General features: G+C 41.8%; 1 protein-coding gene across 2 annotated transcripts in view; it reads right to left on the reverse strand.

Annotated features, from left to right (window-relative positions):
* FOXO1 (forkhead box O1) overlaps positions 1-27,039 on the reverse strand; it is an 85,405-nt gene that overhangs the window by 12,138 nt on the left and 46,228 nt on the right. The window contains exon 2 of one of the 2 annotated variants that reach the window (XM_078657246.1): positions 2,080-2,296. In XM_078657246.1, the coding sequence (XP_078513372.1) occupies positions 2,080-2,296 (217 nt within the window). Of the gene's footprint in view, positions 1-947; positions 2,297-27,039 lie in introns of both variants that reach the window. The other variant, XM_078657245.1, reaches the window with a different exon arrangement.

Here is a 27,039-nt window from a genome sequence, read left to right on the forward strand (position 1 = left end):
ACCGCCTTAATGGCCCAGGGGGCCACCTGCAGAGAAATGCAGAGAGGACAGTGAGTTATCTTCCATGTGTCCGTGTCGCACTGTCTGCATGGAATGCGCAGAGTCGAATTTTGCGCGCGACTACATGGGCTGAAAACATTGCAATTTCTCTTTTAACCTGCATAGAGAGGCAGGACGGACCAGTGTTGCTTCCCGTGTTGCTTTCCGTATACTCCCAAATGGAAATGTTGCAGATTTGTTTGTCATCGGCTCATGGAGTAATGGTCGGAGAGGATGTCTTAATGGGAGCAGCTTGAATACCTTGAGACATAGGAGTGCAAGACCAAGACAGACGGTGTACCAAGGAACTACAAAACCAAAGAGGTGTACAACGTTACATTGTGGGAGGTGGTGGGATTTGTATGATGCTTGATGTGTGTGTAGCCGAGTGCTGCAGGACAGAGTGAGTGAATAGAACTTTGTATTTTTTAATCGTGCTAAATAAAGACATGCTTCAAAGCTCCAGTTTTCTAAAAAGGGTGGAAAGAACCGTAATGGAGTTGTAATGTAATGGGGGCTTATATTTTGGAAACTTGTATAAACTTCCGAATTACTGTAGCGTTGATTTACTCATCTGTTCACAATCGCACATCAAAAAGATACTGATTTTCATTACCATTTGACACCTTGATCGAAAACTAGACTTTTAGATGCAATATATTACTAGACAATTTAACTTGGATACCTTTTATTTAAAAAACGTCAAATATTTTACGGAAACAAATTATACATTTCTGGTTTCTATTACTACACAGTACATTCGTTGTTGGGAAGAATATCAACTTGGCAGGGGTCAACAGTCAACAATCTGTTCGTTCTATATGTCAATCAGTTAAGCTTTAAGTGGGGACTGTGTTACGGTTTCAAGCTGTTCAAGTTCTAGAAAGAGTAGCAGGATAAAGACTTACCTATTCAGCGAAACCTAACCTGACACCCAACTATGTGTCGTTGTCTTTACGTTGTGTGGGAAACTTTGGTGGGGCAAAACGGTGTCAAAGTTAAAATCTGTTTCTCCATCCATGAGGTCATTACGAATAATTGAATCCATGTCACAGTCCAAGCGTTCTACTAGCATGCCATCCAAGTCACTGGGGAGTCTATCCTGGTGAACAGAAACAAAGCCCACTCTCCCAAATCCATTACAGCTGTTAGCAGTAGGGTACGGGTTCACTGTAGTCATGTGAATTGAATGAGGCACAGGCATTTGTACTGATGTTGTAACTGTTGACAGTCGATTTAAACCAGCACTATGTGTCAGTGTATTCAATGTGTGCGACAAAGCTTGGGAATTAGCTGCAGGCTGTTGGGCATGTGCTTGGCGTGAGTGGGCACTTATGTTCATTTTGTTGTGAGATGGCCGGTTTCCATATGCTGACAATGTAGAATTAGTTACCATCAGTACATTTTGAGTCTGCACTCTGCCATTTGACTGTGAAACACAAGAATCGACTGATGGCAGTATATCACTGTGTGGGGGGGAATCAGATGTAAGCAGTTCTTTAAGGAGTCCTGCGGGACAATTAAATTGACTGAGTGATGCATAACTTGATTTACTGTCCTGAAGAGTTTGTATAGGAATCTGGGGAAGAGTGTTCATGGAGACTGAACCGTAAGGAAATTTTCTGTAGTCTGGGTTGGTTGATCCCATACTTGTATTTGGTGATGTATATGAGTAACCAACTGTCTGTTGCATCAGTGATGCAGATGAAGATTGGGTTGAAACAGTCAATGATGTGTTAGGTGACAAAAGGTTGAGATTATCCAAAAGGTTTTCCATATTCTCTGAACTTCTCATTTCAGAAAGGCTAGGTAATGTAGATGACATTTTTGCTGATGAGGTAGGATATACCAAAGAGTGCACATCTCCTTCCCCCAAATCGTCTTGTTCAGGCATGATTGGGGAAAGCCTGCCACTAAGTGTACTAGCATTTGAACTAGTACGTGGTCGAAATGTGCTCCATGCATCAAAGTCATCATTGCTGTGAGAACTAGGACTTCCAGGCCACTTTGAAAACTGAGAGCCTGGGCTGTCGCTATTACCTTCCTGGCTGGCCTGAAGAGCTGCTTTTTTCTTAGCAGCTCTGCCTCTGCTTTTTGCAAACTTGCTATTATTATCCATTGAGGCAGCTCTTCTTCTTGGGGATTTTCCACTTTTTCCACCTTCGGGGTTAAGCATCCACCAAGAACTTTTGCCAGTTCCTTCATTCTGAACTCTGATGAACTTGCTGTGCAGAGACAAATTATGGCGAATTGAATTCTAAAAAAGAGAATGGAAAAATGTTAAAATTTACAATGATAGACAGATGACAAACACTATAAAAATATGTAATTCACAAGATACAAAAGTCAAAGGTAACAACATGGTAGAGCAAATGTACAAATCACGTTATTTTTCAGGAAATACTGGATTCCTTGGGCACTTTTAAAACAAGGTCATAGCAAACTACTCTGCAGCTTGAGTGCACCAAACTAAGGTATCCGAAATGAAAATGTAATTTTAACACGGATAGTGTAAGTATTACAACCCTCTTCTACTCGGTATAGAATAGCAAAGTTCCAAAAGACACAGTGGTTTAAACGTACGACTATGTATCATAATTATACATTGTACTGTACAGACTAACACATCAAATGAAAAAAAATTAAGATAATTTATGCTTGCAAACAAGCCACTGCACAGATTCTTACACTACTGGTCTACTGGTTTTCATACTTCAATACCAAAGCCATCAAGCCTGCAAGACTGAAGGGTTTTGTGTGGCTTAGGGGGATCTCTGGGTCACAGGCCTCACAGCACGAATGGGGTAGGGTTCAAGGATCACCAAGGACATGCATGCAATTGAACATGTGCTGTAATGGCTGGCGCGCACACATCAGATCCAAATCGCAGTAACTATGGCCAGTACACTGTTGGACAAGTGAAACCCAAGAGAGCACTAAAAGGCAGTGCTGAGTTGTCTAGAGCAAGTATATGATGATGATGAAGAATGTAACACCTACTTTGCTATCAGTCGCGTCGCTTATAAAGCAAAACAGCTTTGAATACACCTTCCTAGGGGAAGCAAGTAGTCCATCTTAGTTTCTGGCAGGTAGAGTACTGATTTTCGTATAAAGCTACTTGTCGAGTCGTACCTATTTAAGTCAGCTATTCCTAGATGTAAAAGACTCAGAAGAACACTTATGTAGCCAGGCATCTACGACAGACAAGATTTTGCATGAGGGAGACTGAAGGGAAACAGTATTTTGGGGAATTTGGGAAAGTTTATTTTCTGCAGTGTCTCTTGGCTAGCCAATACAGCAAACCAGCATAGCCATTCAGCGATTGATTTCTTAATGAGAACATAGATGCTTCTGCTGTTTCCCTACAAACCTATGGCTGTTGTTTATATGTAGGTGGATCCCAGAACCTGTTTGCACACCAATGCATGTCAAATATGTTGAGACTCCGCTAAACAAGGAAACAAATATAAAAGGGAATAAAGATCATGGCTCAATTAAATTACACAAACAGGGATTAACAAAATAAATTAAAAAATAAAAATGACTGAATCAACGCTCACACATAACAGGATGATTTGCGATCTGTGGTGGCTCAAGATAGCCAATCAACGAAAATGTCCTATCCTTGGCTTACATGAAACATGCCATTGTTTTTTATTAAAGCATATCAAAAGGAACGTTTGTTTTTATCTGCCTTCCAGGTCAGACTCTACCTTTTGTCTCTTAGTACAACGATTTGAAAGCTACATGAGTTCTATGGTTCCTCAAAATGACAGAGTGAGAAACAGCAGGGACCAGGCATGCAAAAGGTAGGTTTGCCCATAATTGGGTAGCCTTAAAGAGAATATCGGAATCTGGCATCTTTACAGTGAGAGAAAAATCAAGGTGTTCTGGGTTGGATACCTATTCATCTAATAAAAAGGTTCAATAAAATAATGTGCCGTTTCTGTTCACGAACATGTCTATAACAGCAGCAAGAGGAAATAAACGTCTATGAACGGCATTAAGATAACAAAACAGTGTGGGGAAGGGGTTTAGGAAAATGATGGGTCAAAAACAAACTCAGCATAAAAGAAATTCAAACTCTGTCCTACAAAAGAAGATGCACCAATGGGATCAGGATTCCACAGTCCCTGACTATTGGAAATTATGAAAGTTAGGTATGGCTTAGGCATGTAGTATGGTATGGTGGCTATGATGGACTGGACGCACATGGCATCCTATGGGTTTTGCATTTTGAAGAATGCCTCACCTTTGTTCAATGTATAGTCTGACTATCAAAAAGGAGAACACTACATGACTGATCGATGTTTGTATGTATGGGGTATTGAACCTTGCGAAATACAATGCCAGACAAAGATTGCTACAAAAGCAATTGCGCAAACATCAGTTTAATCATTCAATATTCCCCAACCAAGTATGTGGGTGTAGCTAACATTATTATTATTATTATTAGTATAGGCACTTGTTAAGCGCGCAGCTACCCCAACGGGGTTTCCCGGCGCTGTCGCAGACAGTGAGGAGAGCAGGAACATCAGGCTGGTCTAGTCCGGGCGGCTCAATAGCCAGGTTTTAAGGGCTTTATGAAACAGAGGTTCCGTCTGGATATGCCGTAGGTGCATGGGAAGTTTGTTCCAGCATTTAGTGGCACCTACCTCAAAAGATTTTCCACCGGATCTGGCTTTTTTAAATCTGGGTATGATCAGCTGGCATTGGGTGTTGGACCGTAACGATCTGGACTGAGCATAGGGGCGGAGTCTCCTTCTAAGATAGGCGTGCCCTAGCCCCTTGCCCGCCCGAAATGCCAGTGTCAGGACCTTAAATATAAACATAACTAATTTATCAATGGCAATGTGCAACAATTAACTTAGGACCTTTTCAAAATGCCAAAATCCACTTCACAGACAGGGAACTGCGTGGTCAGTGAGGAACCTGTGGTTAGAGTATCCGCCAGAAACAGCATTACCAAAAGAAAGTAAATTTTGTTCTGAATAATATTTCTAAATGTGGATTCCTCAACTTGTAAATGGCAAAAAAGCAATGCTTCCTCCAAGAAGGTGGGTCTTGGAAATGAACTTTACATCAGAAAGCCATGCAGGACCGAGTGAGCATGAGGACATAATAATGTGTTGCCTTAGCAGGTGAACAGCCACGTTTTTACGGCTTTTCTAAACAGCAAAAGTGAAGGACTGCTTTTTATCACAAATGGGAGGAGATTCCAGTTTTTGGCAGTCCACAGCAGAAAACTTCTCCCTCAACACCTCACCTGCTTAAACCTAGGGACTTGTAGTAGTTTTGGGTGTGCCGATCTCAGGCTTCTGGTCGGCACATACCATTTCACGTGTGATCTCAACAAGTGTGGTCCAGACCCATGCAAGGCCTTAAAGGCAAGGCACAGAGATTTAAACATAATCCTTTTTTTCATGGGTAAACAGTGAAGGGCCCTCAATCTATGGCCAATTGGCTCATATCTGGCAAGATCTAGGACCAGCCTTGCCGCAGCATTCTGCAGACGCTGGAGATTTGAAAGATGTTGGGCTTGGATACCTGCATACAAGGGGTTGTCATAATCCAGTCTGGATAAGGCCAAAGCTGTGACCAGCGTTTTGCGTGACTCAAGGGGAATGTAAAAAACGCTTACCCCAAGTTTTTCAAAAAGCGAGCCTCCTCGGGTCCCGCAAAGATGATGTTTTGCCATTAACAAACGCTGGATTAAACCTCCGTGGGTCTGCCTCACGTGACTCAGTAAAAACAGAAAATAGACTATAACGCGCTAAGGTAGCTTTTTGAAAAACATGGGGTAAGCATTTTTCGTCTCTTGAGCAACATGATACGTAGACTAGAAAGTTAGATGGAGTAGTCAGTCAAACATATTTTTATTCAACAGCTGACCTTGTGTCGAACACACTAAAGTACGGGACTTTACGAGCTACTGAATAGGATATCCGTGAGTTTTTCTCCCTTTTTAAAAAAAACATAAACAGCATCAACTGCACAAGAGACGTGCATGTAATTGTCGGTATTCTTATGTTCGATAGTGTTTTTGTTGTCCATTATTTTATAGGTCAAGACTGACAATCTCCTTTTCAATGACTCTCATGGGTTAACAGACAAGAAATGTAAGTTACAGTTTTTTCGACGATTGGGCAATTAATTTCTGGCGGCATTTTTACCACTTTTTATGGCAAAATAAAGCACAGCATACATATAAAGTATTGTATACTCACGAATGTACCCTAAGTTGCAACATGTCACCATTCGTTCACTGTAAATTCTTCACATCGTTTTCAAGCCACATTCACTCTTGTATTAGATCTTTGTTGTGCACGATCTATCTTTTTGAAATTCTGTTTCACGATTTCCTCACCCGCCCTTCTTTTTAATGAAAACTTTATCGAGGCACACACACCACTATTGAAATCGAAACTTTATTGTAAGAAATGTTTCACTTCGGGGCTATAAGGTATCCACCAGTGATGGAAATATGAACTTTTTTGTACATTAATGATGGTATCGGCAAATAAATTGAAATGTTAACGCTGTATCTTTACCTATTGCAGAAAAAAAGGCCCTTGAAGAAGGGCAGGGCCCGAAATGCATTGGGCATATTATTTGAAACATATGATGATTACAATCATTGTTGAGAAGAGAAAAAACTTAACCAAATGCATCAAAGATAATTGAAGAAACAGTAATTTGAAATTCATTGAAATTGGCTTCTTGAGTGCATCCTGGGGACGTTTTCCACTGGAAGGGATAACGCATGTCTTGGTACATGGCATGTAAGGGTCATTGTGCAGTAGGAAAAACACTGAGTGGTCAAGGCCGCCGTGTCGGCTGAAACGCGTCATGGCTAACGTGCAAAATAAATGAAAGAAATCGCAACTGAAGTCGGTTCCGTATGTTACATACCGAGTACTTCCAAATGTTAAAGTGATATATATATATATCTCAAAAAATCCTAAAAATTGTACCAGACTTGCAGGTCTAGTAACTTGAAAAATCTCCTTGACGTAACTGTAACGTACTTGACCTCTGTCTCTGAAAGCCGAGCAAATGTGACGAGATAAGATTTAAAGGCATCTTTATTACTCATTCACTTTGTGAGCACTAAAAATGACTTTAAATATTCTTAGCTTGTCCCATTTGCTCAGCTTTCAGAGACAGAGGTCAGAAGTCAGTTTGTCTTCCTATTCGCCAGAAAGGGCGAGTGGCCCTAAAAATAGCTCGTCCTGAATACATCTGGCCCGCCGTAGCGAGAGGGCGAGTGGATTTTTCGAGCACTGATATATATAGATAAACACACACACACACACGCATACACACACACATACACACACACACATATATATGTTTTACACGGAAAAAACAAAGGTTAAAGTAACGTTATAGCTAGATGTGGAAAAAACATCTATTTCTGTTCCTAAAAAACCCTTAGAAATTCACTGACAAAACCAAATCTTAATGTGACTTTATAGTTAGGTGAATATGTCAATCACAACATTAACGTTCTGCACAAAAAAAAAGCACAGATTCAAGTCCTAGTTACTAGAGCGGACTGGAACTTGCACCCCCGCCATGCACTGCCTATGACCTCACATACTATATTACTGATGACATGTTCTATAAAATCATGTATGACATCACTGATGATATAGTGTATGACATCATTCAATGAGTGTGCAAGTTTGTTTTGTTTTATAGTTTACATAATGGCGGGTAACTACCATAGTACTTTTCTAACTAGATTTGGACAGCCTGCGTCTATCTAGTCGGCATAAGTGCTTACAAAAGGTGTGTGCTCCTAATGCACCATACCTGTGAGGCGGTTTTGAACATGTTATAAGTGTTTACATTCAAGAGTAACTCTGCGTGCAAATGACAGCTGACTTACACTCATTATGTTCCACACAACTTTTTAGTTTTACAGAAAAAGTTTCCAACAGGAGAGAGATTGTACGTAGCAGATATTAACTTTTTGTAAGCAGCCTTGAGTTATTAGAGAGAATAATTTTGGCCCTGGGGACCCTATCCCCTGGGGCCATCTGTTTTTTAAAAAGAAACGGGGGCTGCACTGCCCCCCTCCCCAAGCCTATTTTGGCCCTGGGGACACCATCTTTTTAGCCTTCATTATTTATTGGTGGGTGCTCAGGTTCCATTTCGGGGCATCCACCAAACACAAAGTTGGGGGCCACGAGGGGAGTCCCAGGGCCCCACAGCTCCAGCCGACTCGCTGCATGGTGTGGGAACCGGCAATACTCCTACCTGGAGGGAGCAGCTATTTAGGCTGCTCCCTCTGTGCAGCAGCAATATGTTGTTCTGTTTCATTTCCCGCATCAATACAGGCAGGGAAACAAAACACAAGTCTGTTCCCCGAAAGCTGGAGCATTTTTACATCTCCCGCCGGCTGGAAGCAGACTTGTTGCTTGCTCTCGCTTGGCAGACAAAAGAAAAGGCATGTTTCCTTGCCCGATGTACTGCGGGTAGGGAAACTACTGTGTTCTGGGGGTAGGCTCCTGGGACATAGTAAGTAAGCTTACCCCAGGAGGTGGGGTCCCCAGTGCCATTAAAGACTCCTAGTGGGGGGCCTCGCAGACTCCCTTCCACTAAGTAGATTGGGCGCCAGGGGATGGGGTGCCTGAGGCCAAAAACAGCTTGGGAGCCCCTCTCCCCATAAATCGGGCCCTATATGGGCTGGGGAGCGGAGTCCTACTGGCTCCCCCTCTCCATATATCTATACATACACATACATATACTTACACACATAATAAAATGGCAGCCGGATTTCTTTTTTTATTTAATCCCTCTGGGTGGTCCCATTTGGGAGTTTCTGGGGGAGGGTATCCTTTCCCTGCCACCTTATATAAAACAAAATATTTTGACCTTCAGGACAAGTGACAAAGTCCCAGAGTCCTGTAATGGCTGCAATAACTTTTTTGTCATATTGCTAGCAACCAATCAGACCACTCGCTCCTGCCGGAGTCTGACTCCCACATGAGCGAGATGACTCAGGTGAAAAAGCTTCCTGGGCCAATCAGAACGCTCTATTTTTAAATTGCCGCTCCTGTGAGACTGATGAGACTATCGTGGACCCAGCCGTCCAAACATTTTTAAACCTTAATTTCTCAAAAACATTGAACAGATGTACACCAAATCACAAAAAGCACAATCTGCGAGTCAATGGAAAATGCGTGGGGAAATTTGATTTTGGAACCCTCCTTTTTTCTCAGCCCCGCTTGACAGATCATCTCAAAACTTTCCAAAAACACCATGTCTATGGAAAAGCAATCCTACCTACAAGTATCCAGTTGCGACTGCCACTGGGAAATAAATATATATTATATATATATATATATATATATATATATATATATCACTGAATTCATCCCATATCGGTTCATATGTAGCCATCTGTTCAACATTAAATAACATTACTTTCTTGTATCTAGGCATCAATATCCTATTGGTAATCTGTTCTTCAATCTGGGGAGCAACTGTGGTTTTCCATGTTTTCTGAATAGCTTTATTAACGTTATTAACTGTAACAAAAGCTTCTGAAAGCTTCTGATTGGTGTTTGTTCCCAAAGCCCAGTGCCAATAAAGAGAATCAATCCATGAGTAAAAATATATATTTATGGATAATACAAGTTATCAGATAATATATCAAGGATCATTTTTATTAAAGACCTACTCTTAGCTCAACAAGAAACTGGAACTTAATTTAGGATATTTTGGAACCAAATAAAAGTGAACAATCTGAACCTATAGCAACAGATAATTGCTAAGTGTTTGTGTCAGTGAATGGGCCATGGAGCCATTTGATGTAGAAACGCTTGAAAGCAGGTGAGGTTTAGGACATAGTGGCACTGGTCCTTGGGAAACATTTGGTACACGTTCCACTACTGGATGCGTCAAAATCGGTCATACATAGTTTAATTTTGTTACTGAAAGGAAAAAAGGATAGCTTTCAAGAGCAATGCCAATTTGGCTGCCAATTAACAAAACGGGTTTCCATAAATTGCAGACATAAAAAGTTCATTAACAATACCTTCCTACACGGAATACATCAGACTCCAATGAGGCTGAATAACTTCTCCTCATGCAAAATGTCACTGTCATGCTTTATTTAGAAAGACCCAGATTCCATCATTTTAGCATGATTTGCTCCACCAACTCCCATACAACTATTACTGGAAAAGACCTTTCTGAATATGGTTTGAGATTGTAAAAGAAAAAGTGCCCAGACACAGACAAGGCTGAACTCTGCCAGGAGACAAAAAGGGAAATAGCACAGCCATGGCGCTAAAAAAAAATCATCACAACTTAACCAATACTCAGGAATTTCATAGTGCTACCGGAGTTCTCCATACCTTGTTTTATATAGAGAGTGAAGAGAAAACATGCTGTGTTGTAAGGTTCAGTTTGTCGCTAAAGCATTTATTAAAACACACAATTCTACTATAGCGGTTGTTAGTCATTCAGAATGCCGCTGTCCGTCTCCTTTTTAATGTCCCGAGATGGACGAGCGTTCGGTCTCATATGTCTAATCTTCACTGGCTCCCAGTACCGCAACGCATTCTTTTCAAATCTCTAGTGCTCGCATTTAGAGCCACTCATGACCAAGGTCCGGCCTATCTGAAGAAGAGATTTACTCTCTATGCCCCTACAAGAGTCCTTAGGTCATCCTCGTTGTTTAAAATGACCCTCCCCCGGTTTAGGCGAGCCAGGCTGGGTGGCCAGTCCATTGCTGTAGTAGTGGCCCGAGCCTGGAACGCTCTTCCCTTGCATCTGCGCTCCAGCCAATGCGTAGCCCAGTTTAAGAAAAATCTTAAAACCCATCTGTTTAGAAGTGTGACATAAGTCGATCCTTGTTTGTTCTCCTCTGCTCTTTCCCATCGCGCCAGGATACTCCCAAGTAACAGAGCGCGTTACAAAACGATTTATACATACATTATACATATACATACTATATCACATTCATTGTTCGTTAATATGACTCAAAGAAAATAAAGAGCCATCTTGAGAATGAATCAGTGTGGACTTTGTGAGCCTTTGTATCAAGAACGCACGTGAATACACAATGCATAACTGTACGGACGTTTACTTTGAGGAATTAGTGCATCTCCCAATATATGAGAACACTGAAGCTATTTCCTTGCTTTCATAATAAGACACTAATTAATCCCTGTGACACTGGGCTATATGTCATGGAGATTTTCAAGCTTTACCTATGTCCATAGAGGAAAATTCTCCTAGCTTTGTGTTGCCCAGCGAGCATTAAAGAAATTCACTCTTTGGACAAGTTCATCGACACATGACAGAAGAAGGTTTAAAAGAGAACAGTTGGTCTTCGTGGTCCAGGAAACGCATGAAGAAAATAGGGTTCTTCGAACAGTGAATGTTACACTACAGTAAAAGTATCTAAAAAAGCAGAACATTCCTCACTTGTTTTTGTATCTATAAATGTGCCAAGGGCAAGTTTCAGCAAACTCATACTGTGTTTCACTGTTTCAAACCAAATGGTATAAAAAATATTCAACTGCCATGGTTCTCACACTGCCTTTTTTAAGGTGATTAACGTCATGTAAACAATAGAGATTGAACCCAACTATTTGCCGCCCTGATTCAGGTACACAAACAAAACATTCTGTAATGCTGCAACAAAAAAAACTATGCAGTGGGTACCATGAGAAATTAGGAGAGATTAGGGGATGGCCCTGGCACAGTGAATCCAAATAGGAACGTTTTAGCGCACGATATTACAAAGAAATCTGCCTTCAAGGACACATGGGAGTTTACATCAGAAAAGAAGTGGTACAAACGCTCACAGAAGTAACAAGCATTTGCCAAACGCGTATTTTTCGATCGAACATGTAATATGCAAAATAAATTGGCAAACAAATAAAATAGAATAAACGGTTGACCCAGCAGCCGATACGCACACTCCATGGCACGGAGGTGCAATCCTTTGCAGGCGACTGTGCATGTATAATCAGGAACTAAAAAGTAATTCACTTTGCAAGACAGCTAATGGTTGACGTGGACTCACTGCTCCATGCTGTGATTTGAAGATACAAAATGTGAATGACACTTTAAGAGACCAGTGAATGAAAAGAGCCACAGTAAGTATCTATATATTTTTATTATGGAACTTTTAGAACAAGAAAGGCTGGCAACACACCAAAACTGCCTATAGGCCAGACCTAGAAAGGCCCACTGCGGAATATGTTTAACTTCTCCTGCAAGTTATTTCCCCTTTTCCTTTGAATGTATACGAATTAATGACATGTAGGAGGCACCACACTGCAGCAAGAAATTCCTTGCCCATCCTTCTGGAGGGGAAGAAGGGAGCGAATAAAAGAAACACAGAGAAGGAGCGAGAGAGTGCAGAAGAGGGAGAGTGTGAGATTATTAGTATTTTGATGAGAGTAGCTAGACCATGGATAGGGGAGGGGCTTCTTACCCGACAGCCAGAATTGGATTTTACAATCTTCCCAGAAAGTTGAGATCGGATAACAAACTTTTGGCTGCGACCCCCAGAATTCAGCGAGCAAGAGCACGGAATCAACTAACTCTTGAGTTGCGCACAGTGAGTGATATTGCAGTGTTCAAGAAAAAGCTTAAAATTTGACTGTTTATGCAGTTCTAACTTCTGTCGTTCACCTTCCGACCTATGCTTTTTGGGCCAGGACACTCCATGGAGTAGCTCATGCACTATAAATTACTTTCATCTTCACCATACATTTATGTCCACCTTCTCTATAGTCACACAAAGGACATTTCAGCTTGCATCCCCACACACTGTTCTCTTCCTGTCACATCTAACATTACAATCTTACTCCCAAAAGTGCTGCAACAGTGGGGTGCTAACACTTTACACCTGAGTTAGGTACCGAAGAAACCATCAGACTATTATTTTTACTTCTACACTTAAAATGTAAGCAGCTACTTGTGGTACCAGCACTCTAAATCATGCAGGAAAAGAAGAACACTGTTCAACTCTAGCCTCCCTTGGCCCTGGGCAGAAACCATTAATTTCAAGATTTTTCAACACGAAAGGTGGAACTAAACATGCAAGCTTAAATGGAAAAGGGCCCACTGCAATAGAGAGCCTTGCAGGAGTTTGGGGTAGATATCTTAACAACAACAAGAGTCCTTTTCCTTGCTGAAGAATCACAAAGAAGCCAGACAGAATTCTACAGTCCCTCCTGCATGACAGCAGCCTGGAATTCCAGTAGCAGGAGACACTCTGCCTATTTTATTTCTCAGAATGTCTGGCTAATTCTGTTCTCAGCAGGATTGAATAGCTGCTTCATCACATGGTTGTACTCAGGAGGTGAAGGTGGGCTTGAAGAATGCAGTAATACGGTGCTCATCACCCTTACCAGTTGTAGACCATCAGTCTATCAAGAAAATGCTTTCTTGCAGGTCTCTGGTTTTATTTAAGCACAGATTTCTGGGAGGAGACTGTGCTTATCTGCATTGACATTGCATTCCATAAAGCAAAGAAAATGAATCAGTGTCCCTCTGGAGGAACTGGAACTGCCAATTTAAGATCAAGAAATGGAATCCCCTTCTTGGAGTGGCTATTGCTACATGGCTGGTCGGACAAGGAAATGGCAGTATCTATGTATGTTTAGGTGACTGTAATAGAACTGTAGTCCAGCACAAGAGCTCAATTCTTTCAGCTGTTTTCTCCCAAGTGGCCTGTAGAAAAGGTTAACTTCCCTTCATGAGTTCTTAACACCTGAAGAAGCACACAACTGCCCACGCTGTGTGCCCACGATGGACCCTAATATACATGCGTAAATAAAGCATACACCTCCTATCCTGGTTATGTTGTTTCGATATTCAGGAACTTTGTCTCCCCTCTCCTGACTTTTGAAGGAAAACAAAAACATAATAGAGGCTTAAGATACTAACAGATTGTCTGGAACTGTGTTTCAAAGCTAAGGGCTTAAAAGTGTGGCTAAGGTCTTAGACGAAAAAGCTAAAAACCTCCAATGCTCTCGAAAGCATTAACACTCAACAAACAGCTCATGGGACATTTGCCTTGGAGAAAATAATGACCATAAACCTTGCACTCGCAGCTAAAAGAGGCATCTGCGCTATTATTTGAACTGAAAGCAGTTTGTAAATTCCTGATAATTCTCAAACTAGCCACCAAGAAGTTGTTACTATCAGCAGCCAAATTAAAAAACTGAGTGTTATTGACAGTAAATCAGAGTATTGCGATATTTGGTCAGGCCTAACAAGACTGTTTGACAACTGAGGATTACATTTAGTATAATTGCAATTGTAAATGTTATTTAAATAGCGTTTATTACCCATTGATGAGGCGTTGAAGCACTTTGTGGCGAAGAACACGCTACTCCGCAACCCAAAATTAGAGGTTAATAATTAGTAGATAAGTAATATATATTTTTTTCTTTTTGTGCATTAGTTGTGATAGGTTTGAGCTCTTGATTTCTTGTGTGTTTAGAAGAGGTTAGAGTAGAGATTGGAATGGATTTGAAAGGGGATGTAGTAAGTTGATTTTGTAAGTACAAAAACAAAGGGGGCTAATTAAAAACATTTAGTTTTGCTAATGTCTACTGTGCAGTGGCCATATTTTACTAGGCTGTTAATGCATTAGTAGGATCCTTTCGCCTTGCGGCAATTTGTAGGATTGCACTTGAGACATGAAGTTTTAAAAACAACAGTGTATGCGTAAAATAATGAAGCACACGTTTCATATTTATATACAACAGAAGGACACTTGTGCCTGGTTTCACTGTTCCTCATGAGTTTATTCCTGTACTTGCCACCTAGAATAATTAAACTTTACTCAAGAGACCCAATTCTGTAAGCTTCTAATTACTTCCATAAATGTGTGCTGCCTCCTCTGAGGAGCACCTCTCCTTTGCACCTGCTGGGAAGTTCACAGGCCAATTTTAGTGATCACAGTAAAGACACTTGACAAACTCAACCCAAATGCACAGTAATGACACTTTCATCGTCATTAGCGGATACAAACCTGTATAAGATGCACACCTATTCCAGTACAACTTTATCAACCTGGGTTGTAATAGAGCTGTTAGCCAATATTCTGAAAGTGACGGAGGGGGGAAATGGAAAGCCAAGTTTAAGGAATACTGGTGTCACTTCTTTTTTTGTGTGAAAGTATATGACCAGGAAAAACAGTCTTGGGAAAAAGAATCCACAGCAAATCTCATTCCAAACAAAAAAAATGCAGAGGATTACTTGGCAAGGTTAGAAATTCAAAGAAAGCATGAAATGGGATCCTTTCTTGTGCAAAGACATGAAGGACACCAGACATCATTTATGTGGTAATGGATAGCCGAGATGCCCGAATACCTTGTCCATTATTAACATAGGTCACAAGAAAGCACAAAAAAGCCCTCAACTCTCAGTCCCTTAAAAGCATGTGTGACATCAAGATTATGGGGGCATTTTTAGCAAGGGATGTATCAGAACAAGGATGGTGATATACCAGCTTATAAAGGTGGCAGTCCAAAAAGACAAATGAGGAGGGACAAGTGCAGGCAATCAACTTAACTCATTTTCATGTAGTTCATGAAAGGGGGAGCTTGGCAAGCAGCATATTTTTTTCAGGGGGTAATGTATACTAGAAAAGGTAGATTTCTCTGCAACTGTCTTCAAATGGGTTAATATGGACTAGGCATCTAATATGACTATCTCAAATGTGGCTGCCTAAATACATGTTTGTCAAAGAACACAATGAAAAACATGTGAACTAAGCAAAAAATAATTTCTGGAGTTTTTTCATGGGTATTACACGTTTTCCTACACAGAAGATAGTATTATTAAGGTCAAAGCAGTATGTTCTAAAATCATATCGGAAGAGGACTACCCACGTGCAGAACGTTAAATATAAGATCAGAAAGAAGGAGCTAGCAGAGGCTTTATCACAATGAAAGAATGGCAAACTTATATGTGCAGGCATAAGCAGTGCAGCATAGATGGTTTTAGTTACACAGCTATCCTGGCTAAACTGATTAACAGCCCCCGAATTAGTTCAGTCAATTCTTGGTGACTGCAAGATATCTCTAAAGACTAGTCTCTACCCAGCAGATAACTCCAATGGTTTTTCTGCTGCAGCACTAATCTTACCCACAGCAAGTACAACAGAGGTCTGAAGACCTTGAAATGACATCATGAATATTGCTAACCATCTTCCTAAGCCAGTAAGTCCAGTTTGCCCTACAATCAAGAATGACAGCAAACAACATGAAAAGAAATGACGATTTAGACAAAGACTAACAAACAAATTACATCTCTATTGCCAACCAAAATAATATCAACTAGATCCAGAAAAATATTCTGATGCAAAACATCTGCCTCAGCAGGACGAGTGATTAGAGAATACCCAATTTCTTGCTGCAAAACCTCGCTCATTTCTAGTATTTAACTGGAACTGCAAATTACACACTCCTATCCATAAATTTCCCACAGGACCATGTAAAGAGGATGTAGCAAAACAGGTCATCGGGTAAGCCTTCTCTAATAATGATCAACATGAAGGAATCACTGACCACCAATCAAACAATAATAAATCCACTTTCAAGGGTCGAAGTTAAGGATGCGCCAGGAACTTATGTTGCCAAAGTCTTGGGTCTAGCCAAATTCATTATTCACTCTTAAGGAAAAGCTTGAGTGTCCCTGACAAAATAGGGAGTCACAAGGGGGTCATTGAATCAAAACAATGTATATGTGAGGGCCTATCAAAAAACAGACTAATGAAATGCCAAGAACCTACCTGAGGAAGTCACATTTTCATCCAGGGTGACAAAACGGCCCAAAACAAGCAATAAACGTGTAATAATATGGAAAGACTCTGAATCCCCGTAGCAAGCCTATGGTCAAATCAGGAGCTGGCAACAAAAATCCTGGCCAATGGATACTTCCTGGCTGATTGGGAGATAAAAGTCAGGACTAGCATAGAGGAGCCCTACCCTAGCATCTGGAAGATCATGGAATCTCACAGCACACATTCTGACAGAGGTAATGACAAGGTTGCATTTAGATCAACAAGTGGCCATACAACAAACCGATTTACAACTATCAGTGTAAACTAAACGTGGTATGTCACCGATGATGACAGTGGAGCAAAACCATGATAATATCTGGCCAAAATCGTGATCTACGCAACATCAGAGAAAACATGGAGTTGGCTAGCCTCTGCTTTACGAATGCCTAAAACCCCCAACCATAGGAATAAGCCACCGTCAGCTCTTTGTCACCATAGTGAATAATATTACTTTGGAACATCGCAGAGCTGAAACAAAAACTTGACGACAGTATGACAGATCTGCTGCTTCCAGGAAATCTGGTCCCTAGACAAAGAGGCAATATATGGGTTTGCCCTTATTGTAATCCAGACTCTATATCAATTAAGGGGAGATGATGCAGAGGTCTGATTACTTGGATCTCTGTACCACTAACCTTTAGGGTTGATGTAAATGTGACTCTCAACAACCACATATAGAACCTTAGCCTGAGAATGACTCCTAACCATTGACCTTTTTGACGTGTTTACCATCGGATAAACTCAGTGGGAAATAGGAGCTCTTAAAAGTACTAGAATTCACTCTATATCAATCAGTCAGCACTCTGATCCAGGCCCGTTACATGATATCCTGAACGAGTTACTCCAGTATAGATGGAAAGGTTTAGGTACCGATTTAATTAGTGTCGTTCTAGAACAGCGTCACAAATATAGAACGTTTTTGAACCCGCATTTTGTTCATGTCTCACCCCCAGAAAGTAAACCATTTTACATGGAGAGACAGAATCCGTTACGAGAAGTCCACCCAGTTAGAGGAACGGGTGGCGAACTAGAACGAGTGTTTGTTTACACTCCGATTACAAAGATGGAACTCTTAGAGATGAAAAAATTAATTCCCTGTCATGATAAAGATCCAGCAGGGTTCCACCGAGAATTAAAAGACATGCTCCGTATGGGAGAATACACGTATCCAGATATAATTAAAATGTTAAAGGTTCTGCTGCCCGCAGGGGTGTATGAAAAGCTCAAGGAAAAAGAATGGGAGGTGGGAGAGAAAAAGATCGATTGGGCAGTTCTAGAAGCCGAAGATAAGGCACGAGTACCAGGTACCGGTCTTGGAGCGAAATGTAAAGAATTACCGGAATTATTAATACAAGTTTTGCCTAGGTTATTGACAACTAGAAAAGAAGACTGGGATGCAATCTCAGCCTGTAAACAGAAACAAGACGAAGATATTAGTGATTTTTATTCTAGATTTGAGAAATGTTTTAGCATCAACAGTGGTCTCAAGACAAGTAGTGAGTCATACCCTCATCTTTTTGTTACTAAATTAGTCGAGAATTCAAGTCCACAAATTAAGAATCGAGTTTTGAAAGTCGAAAGTACCTGGCAAGCTAATACCCCGTCCCAGATGTTACAGATGCTCCAATACCACCAGAATAGAATCAGGGAAGAGCAAGAACACGAAAGGAAGCGTATGAAAGACACGAAAATGAAAGTACTAGTTGCACAATCTGTTCCTCAAGACAGTCAGAAGAGGGGTCCGAATCAAGCCAGTCATCCTGCAGCTCCCGTTAAAGGGAACTGCAATTATTGTAAACAGCCAGGTCATTTTATAAATGAGTGTGCAGTTCTGAAACATAACATAGCTACTGGTAAGACTAAAGAAAGACCACGTCCGCCTAGACAAGAACAGGTTTTACAGATTCCTCAGCCACAGAATGCACCACAGACAGTTACAGCACCGCAGCCTATCGCTGCAACACAGCACGTTACACAGCAGATGTACCAGTATGCACAGTCTGAGTATCCAGAGTATCAACCGTATTCATGAAACAGCCTAGAGAGGGAGGTAGGCTTGCCTCTCATCGAGATACCTGTAGATCAAGAAGGTCCCTATGTTCACAGTCAAGTACTAGGGAAAGATAGAAAGTTTTTGATTGATACAGGGGCAAGTAGGACCACAATTAGCCATGCCGAAGTTCCAGGGGCTCCGCTCTCAGGCTCAAGAAATGTTTCCCTTGGATTTTCAGGAAAACCTATTGTAAATGAAATATCAAAGCCAGTTACTCTAGAAGTAGGTCCATTGTCCCGTACTACTGATCTGTTACTTACTAAGTCATGTCCAGAAAACCTATTAGGCATTAAAACACTGAAAGAATTAGGTGCAGTTATATGCTGTTCCCCAGAGGGAATACGTCTGTTCCTACGTGACTTTAAGGGTCACTATGTATTACGAGATTTTGATCCCAGATTGTCTAATGTTCCGCAGCATTTATGGGCGCAAGGTCCAACTGATGTAGGTTACATGCAAATCACACCCCATCGTGTGACTCTCAAGCCAGGTGTAGTGTTACCACGAATCAGACAGTACAGATTGCCACCTGAGGCTGTAGCAGCCTTATCCAAAATTATTGACGAGCTCATCGCTCAAGGAGTAGTTGTAGAAACTGACTCCAATGTATGCAATTCTCCGATCATTCCAGTCATGAAACGTACTGATCCAAATGCACCCCCAGTATATCGATTAGTGATTGACCTACGAGAACTTAATAAATGTATTATTCCCCAGTATCCAGTTGTCCCAGATATCTCTTCCCTGTTGACAGCCATTGATTCCGAAGCCTCATTTTTCACTGTCATAGACCTCAAGAACGCGTTTTTCAGTGTTCCCATTCATCCAGACAGCCAGTTTCTTTTCGGATTCTGTTTAAATGGAAGAAGCTATATGTTCACACGAGCTCCTCAAGGTTTCACAGAAAGTCCTAGTATTTACAGTCAAGCACTCAAGAGACAACTAGACAACATTCACATGCCAACTGACACTGCCCTGCTCCAGTATGTCGATGATCTACTGATCACAGCCCGTTCTGAACGTGCTTGCGAGCGAGCATCCCTTACAGTCTTGTATTTCCTAGCCGAGATGGGGCACAAGGTGTCCCCTTCAAAGCTTCAATTCTGTGTCCAGCAAGTGGTATACTTAGGACACTTACTGTCCAAGAGGGGTAGGCAGTTGACACCAGACCGTATCCAGTTAATAGCGAGTCTTCCTCAGCCCAAGACCCAGAAGGAGGTACGTGCTTTTATCGGCCTCACTTCTTACTGCCGACAATGGATTCCTCAGTATGTATTCCTAGCCAAGCCACTGATACAGTTAACGACACAGGAGGCAGCCGTATCGTCTGTCCTCCCTTGGACATCTGAACATACACTCAGTTTCAATGAGTTAAAGAAAGCTTTATGCCAAGCTCCAGTTCTAGCTACACCAAACTACAGTAAGCCTTTTACACTTTTCGTCACAGAACGCGAAGGTACAGCATTATCTGTTCTCACACAAGATCAAGCAGGACAATACAAGCCATGTGCTTATTTTTCGAGCACATTAGATCCTGTAGCCCAGGCTCTGCCTGCGTGCCTCAAGTCAGTTGCAGCCACAGCACTAGCTATCAGACAAAGTGATTCCATAGTCTTAGGACACTCCCTGACAGTACAAGTTCCACACTCCGTGGAAGTTCTTTTAAACCGAACACAGACTCAGCACTTGACAATTGCACGTTTAACAGGTTATGAATTGACACTGTTCCAGCCACACATAGAAATCAGATGCTGCAACGTTTTAAATCCTGCTACATTGTTACCATCAGTTACTTCGAATTCTGCCACACATGATTGTGTGGAAGTAGTTAACATTACGACAAAGCCCAGACAAGATCTGACAGATATTCCGTTACCAGATCCCGACCTGACACTTTATGTGGATGGTTCATGTATGAGAACAAGTACAGGAGAACTAGTCGCCGCGTATGCAGTGACTACTGACACTGAAGTTATTGAGACACACCGTATTGACACCCTGTCTGCTCAAGCAGCAGAGCTAGTTGCTCTGACACAAGCCTGCCTACACGCTAAGAACCGGAAAGTTAATGTTTACACAGATTCACGCTACGCATTCGGAGTCGTACACGACTTTGGAGTGCTCTGGCAGGAGAGAGGTTTCATGACTTCTCATGGAACCAAGATTCAGCATGGTCTCCTTATTCAAGCTCTGTTAGATGCAATACATTTACCGACATCCATTGCAATCATGAAATGCAAAGCACATACGAAAGTTACTGACATTATTTCCCAGGGTAACGATCTAGCAGATCGCACAGCCAAGCTTACAGTACAGACTCCAGACATTCCAGTTAATCCGACACAGACACACACTCCAGATCCGACTACATGTATGACAGTTAAGGACCCTACACAAGATGTCAGATATCCAGTTACATGCTACTCCTGAAGAAATCAAGAAATGGTCCGAACAAGGAGGGGTCCAGACAGATCAAGGATGGGTGACGAAGGGTAAAGCCACATGGTTTCTCCCCGACTCTATGGTTCAAGTCATTATCAATACCGCACATAGTCCAGCACGTTTAGGAGAAAAAGCTATGCTAGACAGTATCCAGAACATTTGGTTCAACAAGCATTTACGAGCTGCAGCCAAGCAGAAAGTCCGCACCTGTATGATATGTTGTCAGTTTAATCCAGGTAAAAGTGTCCCGGTGGAACAAGGGGGATTCCAGCCTCCTGACCACCCTTTTGAAGTCCTCCAGATGGATTATATTCAGATGGAGCGATGTCGAGGTTTCAAGTATGTCCTTGTAGTTGTATGCGCCTTGTCCAGGTGGACAGAAGCATATCCAGTCCCAGATTACACAGCCGCGACCACTGCCAAGCAGTTAGTTTGTGAGTTCTTCCCCCGCTATGGACTCCCTAGGGTCGTATATTCTGATAACGGCCAGCCATTCTCCTCAGAGTTAATGAAGCACGTTTCCCTTTTGTTAGGATACCAGTGGAAGTTCCATTGTGTACGCCATCCTGAAGCAGCAGGTCTCGTAGAGAGACATAACCAGACCCTGAAAATTCGCATCGCAAAAATTTGTAAAGAGAAAGGTGTGGACTGGCTAGTAGCTCTGCCAGTTGCCTTGTTTTATATGCGCATGGTCGCACATTCCAGATCAGGTCTGTCCCCGTATGAGGTCGTTTTCGGCCGCCCCCCTAACATGTGGGGTACTCCTAGACCCCGAAGTATTACCGATGTTTCAAGTAATATGCTGACAGATTACCTAGCTTCCTTGATGTCTGCCCTCAACTCTTGTCGTTCACAGGTTGCCGCCGCATTTCCAGACAACACCGAGGTGGCACCGCATGAAATCGTTCCAGGATCCATGGTCCTTGTCCGGAATTTTGACCGCTCAAGTCCGCTGGAGCCACGCTGGAAGGAGCCCCGACAGGTCCTCCTCGCCACCCGTACAGCCGTGAAGTTGGAAGGTCGCAAAGGCTGGGTGCACCTTTCGCACGTGAAAAAGTTTTATGGACTGAAACCGGTCTCAAAGAACATTTCCCAGGATTTGAAGGACTGCCAAAGTACTGTTCTCAAGGACTGTCCCGCAAAAGACATTGCTACAAACCCTCCCCTGTTAGAGAAAACTCCGCAGCAGGAGTATAAGTTGAAACTCCGGTCTAGTAAAATAAGTCAGCCAGTTTGATTGTCTAAGTCCTCCCCTAGGTGAAACGGTTAGACTGTTTCTGACATGTATAAAATAGACCCCCATAGTGAGAGAGTTAGTCAAAACTCAATCCGATGTATCGTTTTTCTATGTTTCATATTATTTCTCAGCATTATGATTTCCTGCACCAGTTATGCATTTTACCTGTGTTTCCCAGTTTCTCATGTAAATACGTCTTCTAATACTACAGTAGAGCACACGTTTAGTGATCTGCCTCCTCATGAACTCTCTTACCGCCTCGCTATGCGAAATAATTCTTTTATCCGCATGCTACATTACTCACACCAGACCAGCAATGCCACTAATTGTTGGGTATGTGGTCGACTCCCCCCTTTCCAGACACCGAAGGGAGTTCTGCCACTCTTTCCTTATCCTTTTTCGCATAATGGTTCGTGTGGAGCATGGTCCACGTTAACGTCATCCTCAACAGATATGTCTTTTCTTAACAGTACGTGTTTTCCAGACAAGCAAGGTCTCCCCCACAGAACCGGGTTAGATCTAGAAAATGAAGTGTACAATTTAGGTAATTATTCTTCGAATTTCATGGTCCTGAATGTTCAGTCTGATTCCACTCCAGATTTACCTGCAATTTCAGTACTACCAGTCAAAGGCGAATTATGTGTCCGAAATAATGGTTCCGTACACGTAGGACATAGTGATTGTACTACTATTGTCAAGTATAGTGACAGTAGGAAATCTATTTTCAAAGCTTCACGTCATTCTTATTTTATTTGTGGTCAGACCGCATATGTTCGTCTGCCCCTCGATTGGGAGGGAACCTGTTACATTGCCTTCCTACTGCCACCGGTTTTTCTAGCCCCACCCGATTACCATAGGAATTCCCACCTAGTACATACTAGACACAAGAGAAACCTCCCGATTGTCGATTATACTGAAACTGTTCTAGAACAATATATAGATATCAATAAAGGTGTCTTCCCTTATTTAGGTACAGTTGTGAATAGTAAACTGATACGTAGATTAACCAGAACACTCGAAGCCGTAGTAATTGAGACTACTTCTGCTCTAAGTAATTTAACCGAGGAACAATCCTTTATGAGAATTGTCGTGCTCCAGAATCGTCTCGTCCTTGACGTCATATTGGCCGATAGGGGCGGGGCCTGTAGAGTCATCGGATCTAGTTGCTGCATTTTCATTCCAAATAACGCGCCGTCTGTCTATTCAGCTATAACCAGACTCCATAAAATTGCTCATCTGTTACACCAAGATCCAGGCACCTGGACATGGTCCGGTTGGTTCTGGAATATAATTTCCGCCTGGGGATGGAAAGTCTTGTCCTTTCTAGGTATTGCAGTAGCGATCATATTCAGCTGCTGCCTCTGTATACAATGTGGCCCTGCGATTTGCGGCATTTGTGCTACCTCTTGTATTCCTAGTCCCAAGCCCCGTTCTAAATCCCGTTCCAAGACAATTCGAGACGAGCAAATGATACTGTATGAAATGATAGATGGTATCATGAATATTGATGTTTCCTGATGAAACGTAGTGACAAGGAGGGAATGTGGAAAAGTAAATTTTGCCATGTTCTGTGTCCCTACATGTCATCCATCATATGTTATATGTGCATGATTAATATGCATATGTTATTCCCCATGTTTGATTAAAGACGCAATTACAGTTGTGTCCGCCTCTAGTATGGCAGTTTCCAGTTCTCGTGAATACTACGAATATCAGGCCTATGTAAAGCTACGTTGCCACGTTTCTCAGTGTGCACGTTATTCCATTGTAAAGTCCCCGTTTCTAGGCCTCAAAAGGGCCTGGACACCAGATTCAGCTCCTGTCCCCTGAAGCCTCGCTGAGGAGCGATACAGCCCCCACCTGTATCCTCGACCCTTCACTTACTTCCTCCCTCGCAGTGCCCGGTTCAGCCTGGCTCTGCCTCTGAGTCTGCCAAGAGTATGTTATGATTCGAGTTATCAGTACTGCCCTCCTTCTCTGCATTCCTAAGCTACTGAATCGCATCAATAGTTACCGTCATTGTCTAGCCTCTACGTCTCCATGTTAGAGAAATACTGTATTAATGGTCATTTAATATTCTTCATCACGCACTACATGTAGAATAATGCATGCTCCAGTCTTAGAGTCTGTTAGCCTTTCCCCTCCTGACTTCTAGTTTATATCAACATGTTCTCTAAACATCAGATACTAGATACTGTTTAGGTACATGTCGCCCTGACTCTCCAGACTTCAGTCTCTGCTCCTAGCACAGAGTTCGAAGCCCCCAGCTTCTCCTAGTGATACGTCATTGCCAGTTTGCGCGCACCATCAGGTTAGAGGTCCCGGCTCCTTAGGTAGCCCCCTTAGGTAGCCCCCTCCATGGTTTCCGCCCCATTCATGACATATTCTGTTACGTTTGCATCACATGTCTGTGTATACGCCCTGTTACACCTCTTTTCACCCTTATCTTTCGCGACTGCTACGCGTCACGCCTATTGCTCCACCCACTGCTACGCCTATTGTAATGTAATGCTATGTGTTTGCGTTATGTATATATGCTCATGTACTGTTATTAAAAGTTAGCCGTCATTCCCGATCCTGTCCCCGGCAGCTGCCATCCTATTCCCGTGCAGGTCGTCCTGTTCCTGTCCTTATGCTGTATTAAACCTGCAAAACTCCTACTACCTCGAATCTTGATTCTTATTTATTGAGCTATCTGTTATTCATTTATGCATTAAAAAATAGGGTATTATTTATTTATTTACCACAACTGGATGGAATCCATGCCAATCTGGTTGGATCAATTTTCGATCCATAGGCACCTGTCTTGAAAGCCATGTCTAACACAATGCTGTTAACATGGAAGGTCCCCACCTCCTAAAAATCGGCTATAATTATTTATATATTTTAAAAAAGGACAACAAATTGACCCAATGAACTATTGACCGATCTCGCTTCGACAGTGCCTGGAAAATCCAAGGAACACTCATCTTGATTTATTTTCAAGCCTGGGCAGACAATACCTAAATAATTACCAATTTACACGCACATTTCAGACAAGGAACAAAACCCACAGACTCTACTTCACTTGCATCAAATGTATCAAGCAAAAGGAAACCCTGCTATTCCTGAGATCTGTGAACTGAAAATAGAATTGATTCAGTAAACAGACATCTATTATTGAGCACTTTAAGAGACCAACTAATCAACTAAGTTTCTTACAGTAGCTCTACCATAACACAATGGCATAGTGCTATATGATGCGAAAAGGGATTTGCAACAGTGTTACCAATTTATATTGGCGTACGTCACGGATGCATGCTATTCCCAATGTCTCAAACTGTATTTCAGTGAAGTTGGGAAACCCTTTGAAGCCCTGCAGTTAGACGTTTCAATATGTGGAGACGCAAAAACTCCTAAAAAGCTGCTGTCCTACTTTATGCCAACGACAATGTACTGATAGCCCATACAACAATAGACATGCATTACTTATTGCGGAGCTTCAAACACTACAGGGCAACTAAACATTTAATTATAAATGTCGGTAAAACCAAGTTCATGGATCTAAACAAAAAAGAACACACTAAAACAAACATTTTACATCACGGAAAAAATCTGAAGCATGTACACAACCCTGACAACTTAGGTTGATAATAAGTTATCTTAGAGCAAACATCTGGAGAAGAACCTCGTAGTACTAAGTGATAATACTGGAGCTGTCCAGCTCTGTAAGAATAAATTGGGCGGAGAATCAATTAAATCAACCCTTCAGCCTATGTCATGAGAGCAGTAACTGCTGCTCTCTACTTGGCAAAATTGTGGGGATATAAGCGAGCTACTAACATACAAAATCTGAGAACTAATTGTTAATGCAGATGTTGTGCTTGGATCCAGGAACCGTCAAGTCGGTCCTCTACTGGGCAGGGTAAGGATTAATTTGGCTGGTCAAACCTCTCTAAATCTTCTCACAGAACTTTTGAACTAGACACATTCAAAAATATATACTAGAAGAAATAGGCCTGCATGACCTTTGGATGAATCCTGGAATTATGACAAAATCCAGCACCGCATTATTTATTTTTTTAAACTTGTAAGTACCAGTTGCCTCAATTTGGTAATTTGCAATGGGAAGCTGTCATGGATATATCTGAAAGCAAAACACACAAGTACTTTTGAAACATACCTAGAGCACCTGATTTGTGAACTGAAGAGAAGCTTTTACTTAAAATTTAAATTTGGGACTCTACTGGTTTTGACCTTTGCTAAAAATAGCCCCTTTCATAGACCAGCCTAGACGTCTGCAAATGTATTTGTGGTGGTAGAAAATCATTAATACACTTCATGCTGCGGTGCTCGACCACACTGGAAATCTGAAAACAACTCTTCTGTTCCATATTTCAGGCACAAGTGTTGAGAACTTGTAAAGCGCTATAGACCTATACAGGAGGAGTGACTCAG

This window comes from Lissotriton helveticus, chromosome 8, assembly GCF_964261635.1.
Source record: "Lissotriton helveticus chromosome 8, aLisHel1.1, whole genome shotgun sequence".
Taxonomy (NCBI): domain Eukaryota; kingdom Metazoa; phylum Chordata; class Amphibia; order Caudata; family Salamandridae; genus Lissotriton; species Lissotriton helveticus.